Raw genomic sequence first — 17,018 nt, 5'->3', positions numbered from 1 at the left:
TGGCCTGGAAGATGTTTTTCTTATACCAGTGTACTTTGTGGTCATGACATTCAGCAGTTGAACATTAGCAATTTAATAGGTTTCCTCTTTTTTAAATGCTTTTGTCCCTGATAAAGGTGATGGAGTATGAATATGAAGCTGATATGGAAGAGACCTATCGTACCAGCATGTTTAAAACTTTCAAAAAGACCTTGGATGATGGCTTCTTCCCCTTCATTATCCTTGATGCTATCAATGATAGAGTGCGACACTTTGAACAGTTTTGGAGTGCTGCAAAAACCAAGGGTTTTGAGGTAATGGAGCCTAAAAAGCATTTGAACTTGCTAGCACCCGTATGCTGGTATTTCTAAACTTTTGAATGCAAAGTCCAGCCCACATTCAGGAAAAATGCTGTGGTCTACAGTTATAAATTCACCTTTCTTAGAATGTACAACTGCAGAGTGTATCACCAGGTAGAAAAAGAGCTCTAAAAACTGATTTACAATATTCAATATTGTCTTTCTCTTTCTAGGTGTACTTAGCTGAAATGAGTGCAGATAACCAGACGTGTTCCAAGAGGAATATTCATGGACGCAAGCTAAAAGAAATCAGCAGGGTAACTGTATACATCTGGAGTTACATAGGATTAATGATAGGTTTTATTGTGCTTTCAGGCCTGCTGTTGTTGGAAAACTAGAGCTCTTTTAGACTACAGAATGCTTACACTTTTCCTCTAAGAAGAGCTGGTAGTTATTGCATTGGATTGAAATTACTTTTCTTAAGTACAGATACATCTTGTGATCATAAACCAATTTTTCCATTGAATCTGTTATATTTTAAGAGGTCCTTCATTTTTGTTTGTTTTTTGTTAGATGTCTGATCACTGGGAGGCAGCACCACGTCACATGATGCGCCTGGATATTCGTTCGCTATTGCAGGATGCTGCTATTGAAGAGGTGAGAATCTCTGTGCTTGTTAAAATTACAAATTATGCAGATGTGACTATACTGAAAATTCAAAGCAGGGAAAGGTGTGATCACAACAGGGCAGTTATACTTGGCACCATAGAAACCTAGAATTGCTGTGTCAGACAAGTGTATTCCATTATTTTTATCAATTATACAAACATGAAGATACATGTTACTTTTTATGACCTTTTTGGAGCCCAGACTTAGGCATCTTTGAGCAAGAGTTGAAGCCATTTTCCACTTAGCAGCTGTTGAGTACTGATTAAAGAGGTAATCTTCTCTCTCAGATAAAACTCAGCACATCTTCAGGTTACTGGATTAATTGGATCATAATTTGAGGAAGTAGTTTGGTAAAATAAATAAGTAAATAAACAGATTTGATCTTCTCTCGGTCACTGTTTTGAAAAACACAAACCTGTAGCAGAGAATGAAGACATAAATAACATGTAGCAGAAGATTACACTTGCTGTAGAACTATGCTACCTTTTTATTCCATTTGCAGTTTGCTGTGGCATGCATCTTTGGTGTGTCAGCTTTCTGTATTGTTGCATTTTTCTTTGGCAGATGTTTCAAGAGCTCTGGGAATAAATTAGCATGTTAATTGTATGGTCATCATGAATCGTAGCTGTATGTTGCAGTCAGAACAGTTCTTGCCATGGCTGTAGAAACTGGTGAACTGCTGAAGTAGGAAGAGAGTTTGCAGTTTGTCAGGAGGTCAGCAGGTTATTTCTGAATCTCCAAATTCTTTGTATCGAAAATAGGAGTCTTTAAGAGGACAGCAAAAAGCTCAGCTCTCTTGTGAACTCAACAGAAGGGCAGAGCTGGGATTTACTCTCTGCATCAAGGTTTTACTAATGGTATGAAGACCTATATATTCTTGGAGAGTTTTAAGTATTCCACAGTATACACATGAATCCCCATTAGAGATGTGAATCCCAGAAAGTATTTCATTAGATGGGCAGAGTTAGATGTATGTCTTAAAGCATCCATTTTCTTTATCATATCACTGTGGTTATTTTTCACTGTAATACATAAATATATAAAAGATAAAGGCTTGATAGAGATGTTCTATGCAGAGTGCCATTCCAGTGATGTGTATATGGCAAGTTTAAGATCTTTTCATGAGATTATAAGTTTTGAAATGTGTGTGTGAAACAAGAGAAGTATCATACTGTTACAGATACTGGTAGCACAAAGAATGCACCTGAAGGAAGAGAATAAATGATTGCTACTTTCCCATACAGTTTGTCACTCTGTAGCTAGAAGGGAGCCTGCATCTGAGGGAAGCCAAAATGGAGCCAGTATTCATATATATTGCATCATCATCCTTTCCAAAATGAATACTTTCTTTCCTATTCTCTTTGAACTTGGAATCTTCTAATTACTCTGCTGAAAAGATAATACTTAGAAGTCAGGCAGTGCCTTGTAAGTCAGTGTTTATGGTTTGGAACAGGTGGAGATGGAGGATTTTGATGCAAATATTGAAGACCAGAAAGAAGAAGTCAAGAAGGATACAGCAGAGGAGGAAGAAAGTGAACTGGTAGGAGACACATCAGCCATCTCTACCAAAATGTTTGTAAATGTGTCTGAGGGAGACTCTCAGCCTTATAAATGCCAACCCATTGCCATTCTTAGCAGTGCAATCCTAATACATGCTTTTCTAGTCATTTGTTCCTTAAACATTTCTAGGAGAACTTTAATGTTAAATCATGTTATTCCTAACTGTTTGGGTTTTTTTTAAGAATCTGTGAGTATATGCCGCAAACAGCATTATCAGTGGAGCGTGGTGACATACCTCTTACAGACATTTATAAATTGCAGTACACTATAGTGCTGTCTTCCAGATTATTTAGGAATTACATTGAGGGATGGGAAGAATGGGTAAAGAATAATTTAGCTTATTTCCTTTCACATGTCTAAAGAACTCTTCTTGACTGTCACAGTATATGACAACAGTTACGAAGAAGTATGCTTTCTCTGCCAAAGTTTGCTGACTTTGTCAGTAGGTATTTCCAGGTTGAGGGATTAGGTCTCTTGGATAAATGAAGGTCAGAGAACTGCCCTGAGGGGCTGGCATTTTTAGGTATGTATTTAAAAGTCTGCAGAAGGCTTCCTAATAATATAACTTCTTGGTATGTGTTGGAGCTGCAACTGATCAGTGCTTGATAACTTGAACATGTCAAACCCCAGTTCCCACAACCAAGCAGTTAAACTCCAATAAACAGGAAGTAACCAAAAATGTCTGAGATGAGCAAAGTCCTTTTTCTTGATGGAAATTTACTGTTCCTCAGGAGTGGCAGTTTAGAAAGCAGTTGAAATACAGAATTTAAAAATAAAGCTTAGGAAGAGTGGATCTTAATAAACATCTGTTTTTTTGCAGCATGACTCATTTATTCTCTTTACTAAATTATTCTTTGGCACAGAGTATGAGACTACATAAAGTGTGGTTAGAACATTTCAAAGGTGCATCCATGTTTACAGGAATATGGCTGCTAGCCTCATTTCTTGGAAATGAGCTATATCTAGAAGAGAAAGTTGTCTTTAGCTTTTGAGACATCTGTGCATAAATGTGTGTGTATGTGTGTGTTTATGGGCTCTGGGGAATGTCCTAATGTACAGTACATGTAACAATAGGTTTTTTTCTTTATGAGGCAAGGAGAAAGCTTGGTGGTGAAAACTATGCAAATTATTAATAACTAAAAGTAATCTACATATAAGAATGTTTTCAGATTCACAAGAGATGAAAACTAGCAGAGAATTACCTGTTGTATCTAATGTCTGCTATTCAGTCACCTCTCAGAGAGGTATGTCAGACAGAAAGGTGGAACAGTACACTGTACTTGGTATCTGTTGCCTTCCTGAGAGCAGTTGGTAAGGGTTCTTCAATTCATTTTGCTGCATTTAATCCTATGGAAAAAGAGAGGTCTGAAGCTCCTGCCATCTGGCAGATATCCTTGAAATATCCTACTGTCTTGTACCAAAGGATGAAGCCTGAATCTTTTCTTATCCTATCTGAGGACCGGGATATTGTACAGATTCAGCACACAATAGGTCGTTTCACACCATCAAAGTCACTCTTTTGTTGCTATTATCAACTCCCATAGGGTTGTTTGTAGCATTCAGACGATTCTTGCTTTTCTGTGCTTGATGGTATGAATTATTGATGCGTTTAACTTAGTGTTCTAATCAGTATATCACACATCACTTTGTTCAATACAGGCTATTAGTTGTGGTGTAAACTTTCTGAGCAAATTTTAATGTGCAACTTGGGTTAGAAGTATAAACATACATATATACATAAAGTTTATTTGTTACAATATTGCAGCACAATGTCTTAGTTTGTATTAATTACAGACTTGATTAAAAACAATAAAATACAGAGATCTGACAGTCTCAAGTCACTGCTAATATGCTTGATAGAAAAAAGGTCTTTCAAGGATTTTGGAAGAGCAATGCTGAACATAATCAAAAGCAGTGTAGCTCTCTGGAACAGTACACTCCAATTTAGTAACCTTTAGCCTTAACAAATACACACATATATGTTTACCACAGTGGAGACAACATATAAATAGAGCAGGAAAGAAGTTAGTTTAATAAAATTGATCTGTGGATTGTTCTTGTTGAAATCTTCTAGAGTAGTTCTTTTCCCTCTCTATTAAAAATCATTCTTAAAATAATGGAATTCTCCCAGGGGGTCCATTTCCCTACATTGAGCTTTTCATGTGATTGCAGAGAAACATAAGTAGTTTTATACCCAATCTGAACAGCTGAAATGAGTTATAAGAGGTTGTTGCTTAGTAAGGATTTACTTGTCCAAGAGTATAAAATTAAAAGATAACAAGCAGATACCTAAAATACATTTCTGCTAATTTTAATATCATTATGCTAATTTACAAGGAACAAACTGGCTAAAGATCATTACATGTAAAACACATGATGACATTATTTCTAGGGGAAAAATGTTTTTAAAAAAATCATTGAACTAAGAGGGTTTTTTAAAAATTAAGAGTAATACTTAAATATTAGTGAATCGGTAGATACTCTAATTTAAACTAAAAAAAAAATTTTGTTTAGTGTGGACTAGCCACTCATACAAGAGTTTAGTATGCCCCTTCGAAATGATTTTTAAGTGAAGCTTATGTGTAGTAAATCTGGGAATATATTCTTGAAAATTTATGACTGTGGTAACTTTTTCATTTGTATTTGTAAAGCTCCGAATATTCTTTGTCAGATAAGTTGTGTTGCCGTAACTTTGCCACCTGTGATAATATAGTATCTGTGCACACAGTGCCATTGCTGTCTGTTAGACTTATTCCGGAGTTCTGTGTTTGCAGAGGGCAGCACTCTTGTAATGATTTGCAAGGGCTGCTAAAATCACTGAATGGGAAGTGGATGCAGAAGTTCTGAAATACTGTGTAATTTGTTTCCTTCATCTGATAACAAGAATTGTGCCTTACAAAAAGAAATACCTTAAGATCCCATTGTAATGCTGTTTCCAGTTCAAAAGTGATATGCATGTGTGTGTCTCTCTAATCCTCCGAGCTTCTCTCTGTGTATGATTTAGGGTTACATTCCGAAAAGCAAATGGGAGATGGACACTTCTGAGGCAAAGCTAGGTGGGTATTTATTTTTTTCCTGCTTATATAGTTGGTATCTGATGATATTTGCAAAACCTGAATTTTTGTTTTTACTGTGCCTCCTTACCAAAGACAAATAAATGTGTTGATCTCATACATGTGTCTGAAACTGCAAACACATCTATACAGAAATTTGTCTTCTGGCAGAAGCAAGGGAGTTATGACAACCATTGCTGTTTTATATACTCATTAATTGTTCTTCCATCTGTTCAAGGAAAGTAGTTTGTCTTAAAATTTTAAAAAAGCAGTATTTCTATTCTTTCTTTTTTATTCATCTCTTCCGTATTATAAAAAGCAAAGAGTCAACTTACATTGCATTGCATTCTTGTTCATACTGCATACCTTTTTTTAAAGCTTAAATGTCATCAGTAACTTCTTACTTTCTTGGAGACATGCCTAGTACCTAACTCGTTTGAAGATGTTTCTCGCTCTCCAAAATGGACAAGTATGAGGACAAAGTAGTGCCATACTTTGAAACTGGTTCTGAATTATTAGGCCTCAGTGTATCTTTTCAACAACTCAGATGCTGAAAAGTTAAAGTTTATTATGCTTTTCAGTTCCAGGAGTGTGCTAGAAATCTTCATAGTAGGATGCAAAATGGACTTTCCAGGAGCACAAGGGCACTATTTTTGCTGCACTTTTTGTTCCAATTAGTGCTGCTGGTTGTGTTAAACGTAAGTGCTAATATTAGGATTCTGTCAGTCAGAAGCAACTTACAGGCTGAAATGTGTGTACCACAGCTATGGTGGAAGGTGTACACGTGGAAAGAGGTTTCTAGTCATTATAATCAGTTTGGTTTGTTTTGTTTTTTTTTCCTGAACAGTAATGGTTCTAAGTGAAGATTTTATCAGTGTAATCTGCATAAAGCCGCTATTTTCTGTCATGTCTGTGAGAAGTAACAAATATCTGAATGGGACACAGCACACCTTAACTGTTTGAGCTTTGTTTCTCTGTGTGTGGTGCAGTCCTCTGTATCATTACTTTCCAATAACCAAAATCACAACTGCACCATAGAAATCGCATTGGAATTTTTGGCAGCCTTTCTTATTTTGCTGTTAACTACTTAGCTGCACCATCTCTTCTGCTGCTGCATTGTCTTTTAAGTCATTAAATTTTTATGGAATATATTTACATTGTGGCACCTACAGTACCACTGGAGGAGCCTTGTACTCAATGATTCTGACGCATCAAACAGATAGGCAGTTAGAATTAATTCAGGATTGCTCTGCGGTTTTGTTATGGGAGTTGATTGTTTTAATATCTTAAGATTATTTCTTAAGTTTATAACTATTTTTTTCCCCAGTTATATATGAAATCATAGTACTGGAAAACTGCATTGTTGAAGAATGTGCTGATACGTTGTGTTGTGTTCCAAATAACACAGACTTCTTTAAATACTGAGTTCTAGGAAGAGATGTGTTGTGCTGCATACAGTGAACCCTAAGTCATCCTGCGCATTTTACAAATATCACAGGAGTCCAGTGTGTTCTAAAATTATGTATAGTTTCTAGCAATGTGGAGGCTGTGACTAAAGCAGAAACTTACATACAGCTTTCAAAATTTCCCTCTCTCACCCTCAAATACTGCTAACAAATAGAAACAAAGAACTGTGTTGTGTTTCTTTCCATATGAAAACTCCATAATATAAAATACAGGATTTTTGTATGGCTACCACATAAACTAGAATATGAAGCAAGCAGCAGAGTCAGTTTTATGCTAAAGTTACTTTCAAGGCTGTTGCAACTTGAATAATCAAACTCCATTAACAAACTGGATGTTAGCATGCTGCGAGACACAGGTGGAGATGCTGAGGTCTTTGTTAAATCTGTATTCATGATTTTGCTTTTATAACTACCTTCTAGATTAATTTTTATAAATATATATTTATAAAAATGCAAATTTATAAATATAAATTTAAAGTAAATTCTGACAGAACATACATTTAGAAAAAGCCTAGCATTCCTATGTAATAAATGCTGTTTCTTTGAAACAAGGGCAAGGGCAAACAACTTTCAGCTCAAGGTATGCATTGTAAGCACTTGCAGTCTGTGAGTAAGAATTATATTTAATTTACAATAAGATGTTGTTGTAGATGACCAATTAAAATTATTTCCTGAAAGGCATGTAAACTGTGGTATGCATTTGTTATTCCAAAGTTGAGTTACTTCCTGGGAACTGGCCTGCCCATTAGGTTTATTGCGTTAGTCCCACAGGGCACACATTTGCAGAAGTGATGTAAGTGCAGAATCCAGAACCAACACTTTTAAGTCTTGTTTTGTTTTGTTGTTTTTTTTTTCTTTCTGAATAGATGATGTTACAGGAAAGCACAATAAGATCTTGCTGTTTGTAATAAGCCTCAGAAAAGGTCTGAAAAGGTCTGAAAAGTTGAGTTCTTTAGCTGCAAGGCTGACTTGTGACAATCACCTTGCCATTCACCCCAGAGCAAGAGCTTTAGTTCAAATTTACTTTGGCAGGGGTGATGCATTCCTCTGAGTATGTGTGTGGTATATCATTTCCTTATGTGTTGTGAGCACACAGCCACGTTTTTATTCTAAGGATTAATTGCTGGTCTGTCTCAGTGCATAGCACACATGGGTTCTTGTATTTAAATTTACAGAAATGGACTTATATTTTTTAAATTTGACTATATTTGAAGTGTTTAGCGCAATACTGTTTCAAAGTGTGGCTTAGTGGGAAGTTCTACAAACTTTCAGGAAAGAATAAATGAGGTCTGGCATAGCTGAAGTTTTGATACCATTGTAAAATTTGCTCTAGAATGCACATAACGTTTTACATAAAATTTTGTGGCTTTTATACGAGAAGGGCAAAAATTTAGCTGATTGATAAATTTAGTTTTTGAAGGAGCTAATTAAATCAGTTACTTTCAGATGCTTTGTTATTAAAATCCTAAAGGTGAGTTTTTAAGTTCTGCGAGTTTTCAGAAATGCTGCTACTTCATTGTTTTTAAATGGAAATGCTAAAATGACATTTGAAAGTTTAACACTTAGTAATCATCTGACACAAATGTTCACAAGCGCCATTGTTACAAAATGACACCTTTGTCTCATTTTCAGAAAAGAGTATTCTGAAATAATGCTTTGTGGCAGGCTTTTGACATTACTGTAGTATTTCTACTGCATGACACATGTACCTTGAATCACAATAGTATGGATGGAAGCAGATCCCTCTGGAAAGGCAATCCGGCTTCAAACATGCAAGGAGATAAATTCTGTGTAGCAGTAACAAAAGGAACAGAGGGGATCCTCATACTCTGAACATCTCCTGATTCCTCTGTTCATGTTTGAGAGTTACACAGTTCTTGGTGATTTTTTCAGTCGGTCTGTGTGCAGCAGGGAGTGAGACTGAACTCTTTTCTTCCACGCTGTTAATGAGATGAGCTTGCATCATAGCATGTTGCCTTCCAACAGGAATATGTCTGTGTACAGATACTTGCTGACAGAGTTCCTGAAGTTTCAGTTAATGTTCCTGAATACTCCTCAATGCATTTGTTGCTCTCCTTCTCATTGTTACTTTTTTCTGGAAACTGTTATGCTATGAATGATCTATACTGATTGATCTGAAAGTAATACTGAGGAATAGTGCAAGTACACTATGTGCTGGAGTAACAGAGGAATATTGTATAAATCAATTTTGTCTTCTAGAGGGAGTGCCGTCTTTCTGTAGAGATTGAGCTTCAAATTTGGCAGATTTAATTTAGAGCAAAAGAAGAACCTTAACTGAATTGTGTAACAAGATATAATGTAACATATAAATATTCTGTGCAGTTTTCTTAAATGGCAGAGGGGATTAAAATGTTTTCTTAGAAGAAATTCTGTATCTGTTCCAGGGAAATAGGGCAAAGGTGGAGTCTTTAAAATTTTTAGAGTTGTATGAGGGAGAAATTACTTCATTAGTTTATGGCATTTAGATTATATTAGCATGTCTGCATCACCATTGCCTCACATTATCTCCGTTGTTGCTCTTTTCTCTCCCATATTAAGCAAAAAATCTCATCTCTGAACGGAGCTTCTTTAAATACATACCTTTTGAACATCGTCTTCTGCTATCCAAAAAAAAAAAATGCTGCCTTATATTTGGTTTATTTCTGAAGCCCTTTGTGGGTGAATTGAATTATATCAGTGACTTCTGAAACACTGTTACTGACATCACTGGAAATGGTTTACAATGTATAACTGCCAAGGGTAGTATTCTTTCTGCATATACTTGAATTGTTGGCTTATAAAATGGTAGCATATATCGACAGAAGCACTAGGATTTCCTTTGACTTCTAAGGCCGTTTTTCATTTTCATGCTTTGTTGTTCATAATCTTACAATGAATACTTCATCTCGTTTCCAAAAGCAGTTTGACACATAATTTCAAGAAGGTGTTGTGTTTTCACTGAAAATAAGTGTCCAAAGAGGAACAAAATTATAGAACATAGGAATGGAATTGTTTTTCCTCATGCCTTATTGGTTCAATAAGAGAAAGAAGAAAATTATGACTGTTGGACAAACGTACTGCTCAAATATTCATGTCTGACCTCTTGCATGATTAAACAAAAGATTCTGAGATTATTTTTTTTTCCAGTCCTGGAGGATTTTTTGAGTGTGTTTTCCTTATGGGGAGAGAAAAAGAAAGGGGGGGGAATCAGGATTTCCAAGGAGCTTTTGTTTAGCAGAAACAGTATCTCAAAAACTGGTCTTTGATGCATTAAATTATATGATCGTCACTTGTTCCCTGATACTGCATGTATGCTATGTTTGACACAGTATTAAACCCCGAATTGGGAAAAATGCTACAGCTTTAGTAGTGTGTTCTAATACAGAAAGGTAGATCTGTGGTTCACAGCTATTGTTGGCTATATTGTACCTGTAAGGACAGACTCCATATAGTAGGAACACCCAGAAGAGCAAGCTTTTCCCCCTCTTACAGATAAAGACTTGAGTGTTACTGCCACACAGTTAATATGAAAGATCAATAAAACTTGAAAATGGTGTTGAGTCTTCTTTAGTTTATTTCAATTCTCATCATTCCACCTGTCAAGACAAGCTGGATATACAAGTTCTGCTGTTCATTCTTTTGAAAATTTTTTCCACTCTCGTCTTGTTTGTGTGAATAAGAGAAAAAAATTCTTCTTTAACTCTGAGGCTCTGTGTTTGTTCTCAGACAAGCTGGATGGTTTGCGGACTGGCACTAAAAGGAAACGTGACTGGGAAGCAATTGCCAGCAGACTGGAAGATTATCTGCAGCTTCCAGATGACTATGATACACGTGCTTCTGAACCTGGAAAGAAAAGGGTAATAAATTTTCAAATGACTTACTGTGTGTATATGACCATTTAACAGTCTCTGTGAAAAAAAGTTTGTATCAAGTCACTCAGTGTCTCTGAATATGGCAATTTCACTTGACTCACTTTTCATTTTGCTGTTTTGTTAGTTTCTGTAAGAGAATATTCTTGAGAGTAGGGTCTTCCAGAGATAAACAGATTGATTATAACAAAGTGAGGAATTGTAGATGATGAAGATGGCATGGCATGGTTCCATTTCTTGCTGGGGGAGATGATGCACTTTGTGTCAGAGCAACCTGAAGTCCTTTTCTTACGCTGTATTTTGTGATGAGATAGTGTGATATATAGAGTGCCATTCCAAGACAAGATGATGATTTTATTGAACTATTTTTTTGTTAGGTTTTGTAGTAAGTAGACAGTGAAACAGTATACTGTTATTATGTACAAAAAGTTTCAACTGAGGAAAGTATCAGCTATGTAGATTTTATATCAAATTAAGTCTTGCAGATGTTATCTCCTGCATATATGTTGCATAAAGCTTGGGAGATGGTGTGTAAGTGGTTGGCTTCACTTTATATGTTCTGTTCTGAACACAAAATGCTACATTCTCAAATACCATTGTGGAAAAAAAGGGCAAAAATCATAGAGGAAGATGAGAGGTAGTAGGAAGAGTTAATGCTTTTTTTTTTTTTCTTGTCTCCAAAATAGATCAGCTTTTGCCACTAAAAGTAATTTGAGTTAACTGTTAGTGTTTGGACTTTGCTTTGTTCTGTCATGTCAAATAGAAAACATGGGTAATACTGGACAGCATGTGTGAAAGAGGTGGAGTTACTAAGGCACTGGCAGCAGAAGTGATGGTGGAAGAAAACAGACATTACTCACCAGCAGGAATGTCTGGGGAAATCCAGGTAGAATGTGGAGTAGGGAGGTGCTGGTGATAAGGCTATGTCCCCAAGTAACAAATCAGCCTGAATGGGACTAATCAGTTAGGATGTCAAGGAAGAGCTCCTTCACTTAATACTTACTGTTTTTTCTTGTCCTGCAATGGTGTGTTTCAGCTGAGTTTCTGGACTGTAGCACTTCATCATCACCTCTCTTACTCCCTCCTCCGTGTTGTACTCCCTCCCATTGGTGTCTGGGTTTGTGCGTGAGCAAGTGATTGTATGTATATGTTTGAACAGGATGGATGCAAGTGATCTGCATGACCATGAAGAGCCACAGAGGAGATGGCTGCAGCTGTAAAGCTGGGAGATGACAAATGCATTAGAAGTTATTTAGTGTAAAGAAATAGTGGAGAGATTTTAAATAGAAATGTATCATAGAAGGTAGAAAATTGTCCCTCATTCACTCGTTCATTGATGAGTTGCTCTTTAACACTGCCTTTCTGTAGTTTCATAGTCATCTTTAGATGTTTCTATTGTGCAATTGAAAGACAGGTCATACAGAAAATGAATACACTAAATTAATCTTTGATAATACTTCCTGCAGAAAACATTGATTTGAACAGATAAATAATTGTAGTAAGTACACTTCAGCTCTCAGAATTACAGCATTGAAATGGAAAAGGCTAGTCCCCTATACATTTCTTCTACTCCATGGAACACCTGGGATATCCAATTGAAAATAATGTAACTGGTGTAGTTTCCATCTTTTAAGCATCAGAAAACAAATTAATACTTGCCCGTTTGAATGAAAAATTACTAAAAATTAGAATTCTTATACTCTTACTGCAATGGAAAGCCTACACTTGTCTCAGGATTTCTTAAGAGATTGTTTGACTGATAGTATGTTCTCCATAGGTGCGATGGGCAGATCTAGAAGAAAAAAAAGATGCAGACAGAAAAAGGGCCATTGGTTTTGTCGTTGGACAAACAGATTGGGAGAAGATAACAGATGAAAGTGGTCATCTTGCTGAGAGAGCCCTCAACCGCACCAAGTATATATGATAAAGAGGTTAAACAGAATTTTGTGCCTTTAAGGTAAGTATTCGGTCTTCCTGCTTGTTTATAGCCTTGATGGTTCTTTAGTTTTTTTAAGAGTAGAGGTTGCAGTTGATGTCATGGTTAGAGTTCTCCCAGACAAGATTATGTGATTTGGAGGCTTGTGTAACAGATGTCAGCTGTGCCCATGTCAGTGTGCACCCTCCTGTACAGCATCTAAAAATAAAAGGATTGTCAGCTATCAATCTCCAAACCGTATTAACAGGAAGATTATGTTTTCATTAAGAGTAGTTTAGCTTTGTGCCCAGTCCTGTCTAGTTGAGATTTTGCTTGCTATATTTTAATTCTGACCATGTTAATTACTGTTTCATTTGGTGTAACAAACTTTTCCTTTCTTTACAGGCCATTTGCTCTGAGGAGAAGTGAACCAAGGTGTCATGAGCATCTTGCATGGGTCATGTCACTCCCACCTTCACAGTTTTTCTTTGTTACTTTGTTTCAGTAATTTTCTTGAGTTATTGGCAGATAAGCAGTGCCCTCAAAAAAACCCAATGAATCCCGCTGCTCCTAAATGAGACACAGTTTACTTTTTAATATTTTTGGAGGGGAGGGAGGGGGAGGGCCAGTAGTTTTAGCTGCTGTTTGTGGGATAAAGTGGAAGGATTAGACAGACGTTACCTCCACTGTACCATCACAGAATGTTTATCACCTTTGCTTTGTGGCCGTTCTTGTTTTATACTGTATGTACCTTGTAGCTTATTGTATTAGGAAGCAGAACAATAAATTTCACTATAAACTGTTCTTGGTGGACCATATAGCATGGTTTTTGTTTGACATTTTAAATGTGGTCTTTGTTCACATGTTGACAGTGCTCAGAACTGGCCTTACCTGGAAGAGGTGCTGTGCTCTTATTCTGGAATGTGTCCTGTCTTCTAGGTTTATCACCTGCTGTTCTTCTCATAGACAGCTCCGTTAAGGCCCCAGATTTTGCTGGCCTTTAGGAGTCATACCGTTATCATTCTTCTGGAGAGAAGGCATGATCGTTATTTTTTGGATCCTAGTTTCTCTTATGTCAAATTTTCATTACTACATGAGTATGAATTCTGTTGGATGGCTCTGAAATACTCAAGGTAGTAATGTATGGAAAACATTTTTTTTTAATGTTCAACTTGAAAATAGGTACTGTGGAGTTCTCTGGAGGACAGCCTAGAAAGCTCTTTTTGGTCTTACTATGTCTTTTAGTCCACACTGATCCCTATCAGGATATTTCATTCCATTCATAAGTCTACTGTCTCATAGAGAAACATCATTAAAAGAAGCAACAAAGACCAGAAATTACACCCTTCTATTCATTTAATGTGTTTAGCTTGCTAAAAAAGATAAACAAATAGCAGCCCATACTATTAAAAGCGGTACAAATTCTTCATGGATGCTGGTACATCACTTCTGCACAGCATCAGTTTTGCTGATGAAAACTTTCTTTTGTCCTCTCGGGTTTTGAAGCAAATGCCTTGTTTTAACAATGTTGTAACCAAGCAAAGTTTTTAAATCTGAAAATACTTGCTGTTTTACTGGTGAACTGATCTTTTTCTCCTGACCTTTCTGAGGGAAGAAAATGAAGTCCTGAATTTCCTTCTCTGCTATTTTTTGTTGCTCTACTGAGTGATTACATTGTGGTTTGCGTCTAGGTTGGTAAATCAGTGAGTTCTGGTGTGGTGGTAGTTCATGCTGTTACAGGAGAGCAGTGATGCTAATAGATGGTTTTGTTTACAATTCTAATGTTTTGGTTGATTGGATGTTTCTCAACCTTGTCTGTGGTGCATGACTGAAAGCTCTTTGGTAAATAAGGGAAATAGCTGAACTTGTCTTATGCCCTGAATGTGTTTTAATACAAGAAAATCAATCTCCCTGAATGCAGCATTTTTAAAATGGAAGGTAACAAATAAGCATTTTCTGTGTGCACATACTATTACGTAGCATATATACTTTCTCTTTTAATGTGGCTACGTACTCTTTGAATTCTGACTGAGAATTGTTGATGAAGGGAAACTAACAGTTAACAAAAATCAATATTGCTGTGGAAATCAAGCAAGCTTTGCTTTGGAGAAGTTACTCTCTCAGGTACGTGTAAAATGGGTTTCAGTCTATCCTCAGTTGTACATAACAAAACTAGAGTTCTCATGACACACTGTTGTTACAAGTTGATGCTGTTTCTGGTCTTTTAAGAACTGATGATGGTTTTGTGTGTATTTTTGGTAATAGACCTGAACTAGATCCTTTTCTAACATTTTCCTTTCCAGGGTAATAATTCTGGAGCATGCATATAGATGGCGTGTGACAGAACTGATGATACTGTTTACTGATTTTAACAATTTTGAAAATTATTTTAGCAGATAACACCCAGAGAGGTCACACTGTTTATTCTGTGGTACATGTAGAGTTAGAGAGATGAGTGGAGATTACACATGAAGTTTACTTTGATGAGAACAGAGAGAAAATGTATCAATCTTCAAGTTTAGGGCAAAATTTCAGTTATGAAACAGTACTGTTGCAGACTGTTTGTCAGACTGTTTGATCAGAACAGGCTGAAGGGCTTGGGGTTTGCTGTTGTTGTTTTCCTGGTTCTGTGAAGTTCAGAACTTTTCTGTAGGACAGAAATACCATTCCATAATCTTTGCCATTTGTTTCAGTTGGTTTGAATACTTAGCAGGTCAGTCTTCATCTGCTTGATGGGAAGTGGCTCTCAGAGAAAATAACTTATGACAGAACTACAATCCATAACAGATTCTATGTACTTTAGTCCTTCAATGAATGAAGAAATTGAGCAAAAAGGAAAAATTCATCATGGCCACTGACAGAACTGAGCATAGCTAGGTAGTCCCCTGCTTGGCTCGCAGTCAGAGCATGGTGATTAGTGATTTTGCTTTTGTCTGGAAAATCCTCCACTACAGAATCCAGTAAGTTTTGATCTTGATATACTTCTTACTCATCATCTGCTTGCTTATATTGGCAGTAGACTCTTTCACAGCACTGAACAGAAAGAATACCCACTTTAATGGCTAAAGAGGAAAATATGCATCCAGCACTCCTGGATAATGTTTCATCTTTGACCATGCATGCGGTTGTGCTAACTCTAAGTTGGGTTGTTTCTGTGCATTGCATCACATTTAAAAATACAACTCTGATCATCAGCTGCCACAGAATGGAGCTGCTACCTCTTGAGAAAAATTAAACCAGTATTTTCTGTGAATTAAAATTTCATATGGCACTTCAGTTTTTCTCAAGACCACGTGCTTTTTTTAGAATATTGAAACTACCTATCTCATGGCAGAAGTACATGTGCTTTTTGCAAGGGATTGTGCAACCTAGGACATGCTGCTGCTATATGAATAGAGCTTAGTTGTCATCTTCAGTAACCTTGTGTTTTACTGTAGGATTGCTCATGAATCCTTTAGAATGGAAGAATTGGTGTTGGTACAAGTTAGTTTGACTTTTCACCCATTAGGTTGGGTTTGGAATTTTTTGGACTTTCCTTCAGTCATCTTTGTGAACCTTGTCCATTAATTGTTCCTAGCCTATCTGTTGTTAAACAAAATACATTGCTGTTATTGTCTGTTTGAAAGGCATTGTTTTAACTATTTTCTGAAGCCTTTTAATCTCTGAACAGCCATTTAAATACCATGAAGATCCTGAGTAGGATTTCAGTAGTGGCTTTTATGAAATGATTGAATTGGAAAAGTAGAGTTGTAATACTACACTGAAACAAATATATTAACCAGTCCCGCAAAAGCCTGCATCTAATCCAGGTGAATAGTTAAAAATTATGAAGAATTGTAATTTGCAAGTCACATTAGAAAGTATGCTTCCTGCAGAATAGTCTGTGTGCTTTTAAGTGAGAGAGAAGAACATGACCTCACCATCCAAAATCAGTTTTTCACAATTTGAATGTTGCATCATTGGAACACTCAGAGAACCCTTTTCAAAGGAATGAAGTAATTCAGCCTGTGGGACAGCTTGTTGCCACCTAAACAAATTCATTGTTACCAGAAGAAAAAATATTCTTTGCCCATTTATTTAATGAAGCTGCCATGGTGAATCATTTCATGCCCTTTGGACACAATTCCCCTTAGCAGATTGTGCCATTTTATTATTAATATTGCTGCCACAAAATTTTGGAAACCCACACAATATTGGACAGACCTCAG

General features: G+C 36.5%; 1 protein-coding gene across 1 annotated transcript in view; it reads left to right on the top strand.

The window, feature by feature from the left end:
- Positions 1-13,623, top strand: part of YLPM1 (YLP motif containing 1) — a 37,993-nt gene extending 24,370 nt beyond the window's left edge. The window contains exons 14-21 of the mRNA XM_026848950.1: positions 117-293; positions 512-595; positions 852-935; positions 2,401-2,487; positions 5,512-5,563; positions 10,753-10,883; positions 12,673-12,852; positions 13,216-13,623. Coding sequence (XP_026704751.1) covers positions 117-293; positions 512-595; positions 852-935; positions 2,401-2,487; positions 5,512-5,563; positions 10,753-10,883; positions 12,673-12,819 — 762 coding nt within the window. The 3' untranslated portion in view covers positions 12,820-12,852; positions 13,216-13,623. The remainder of the gene's footprint in view (positions 1-116; positions 294-511; positions 596-851; positions 936-2,400; positions 2,488-5,511; positions 5,564-10,752; positions 10,884-12,672; positions 12,853-13,215) is intronic.
- Positions 13,624-17,018: the final 3,395 nt, after the last annotated feature.

The sequence above is a fragment of the Athene cunicularia genome (genome assembly GCF_003259725.1).
Source record: "Athene cunicularia isolate RWA chromosome 5 unlocalized genomic scaffold, athCun1 chr5_part1, whole genome shotgun sequence".
Classification (NCBI taxonomy): domain Eukaryota; kingdom Metazoa; phylum Chordata; class Aves; order Strigiformes; family Strigidae; genus Athene; species Athene cunicularia.
Note: the sequence above shows the minus strand (reverse complement) of the source record. Positions and strands in the feature narration are given on the sequence as shown.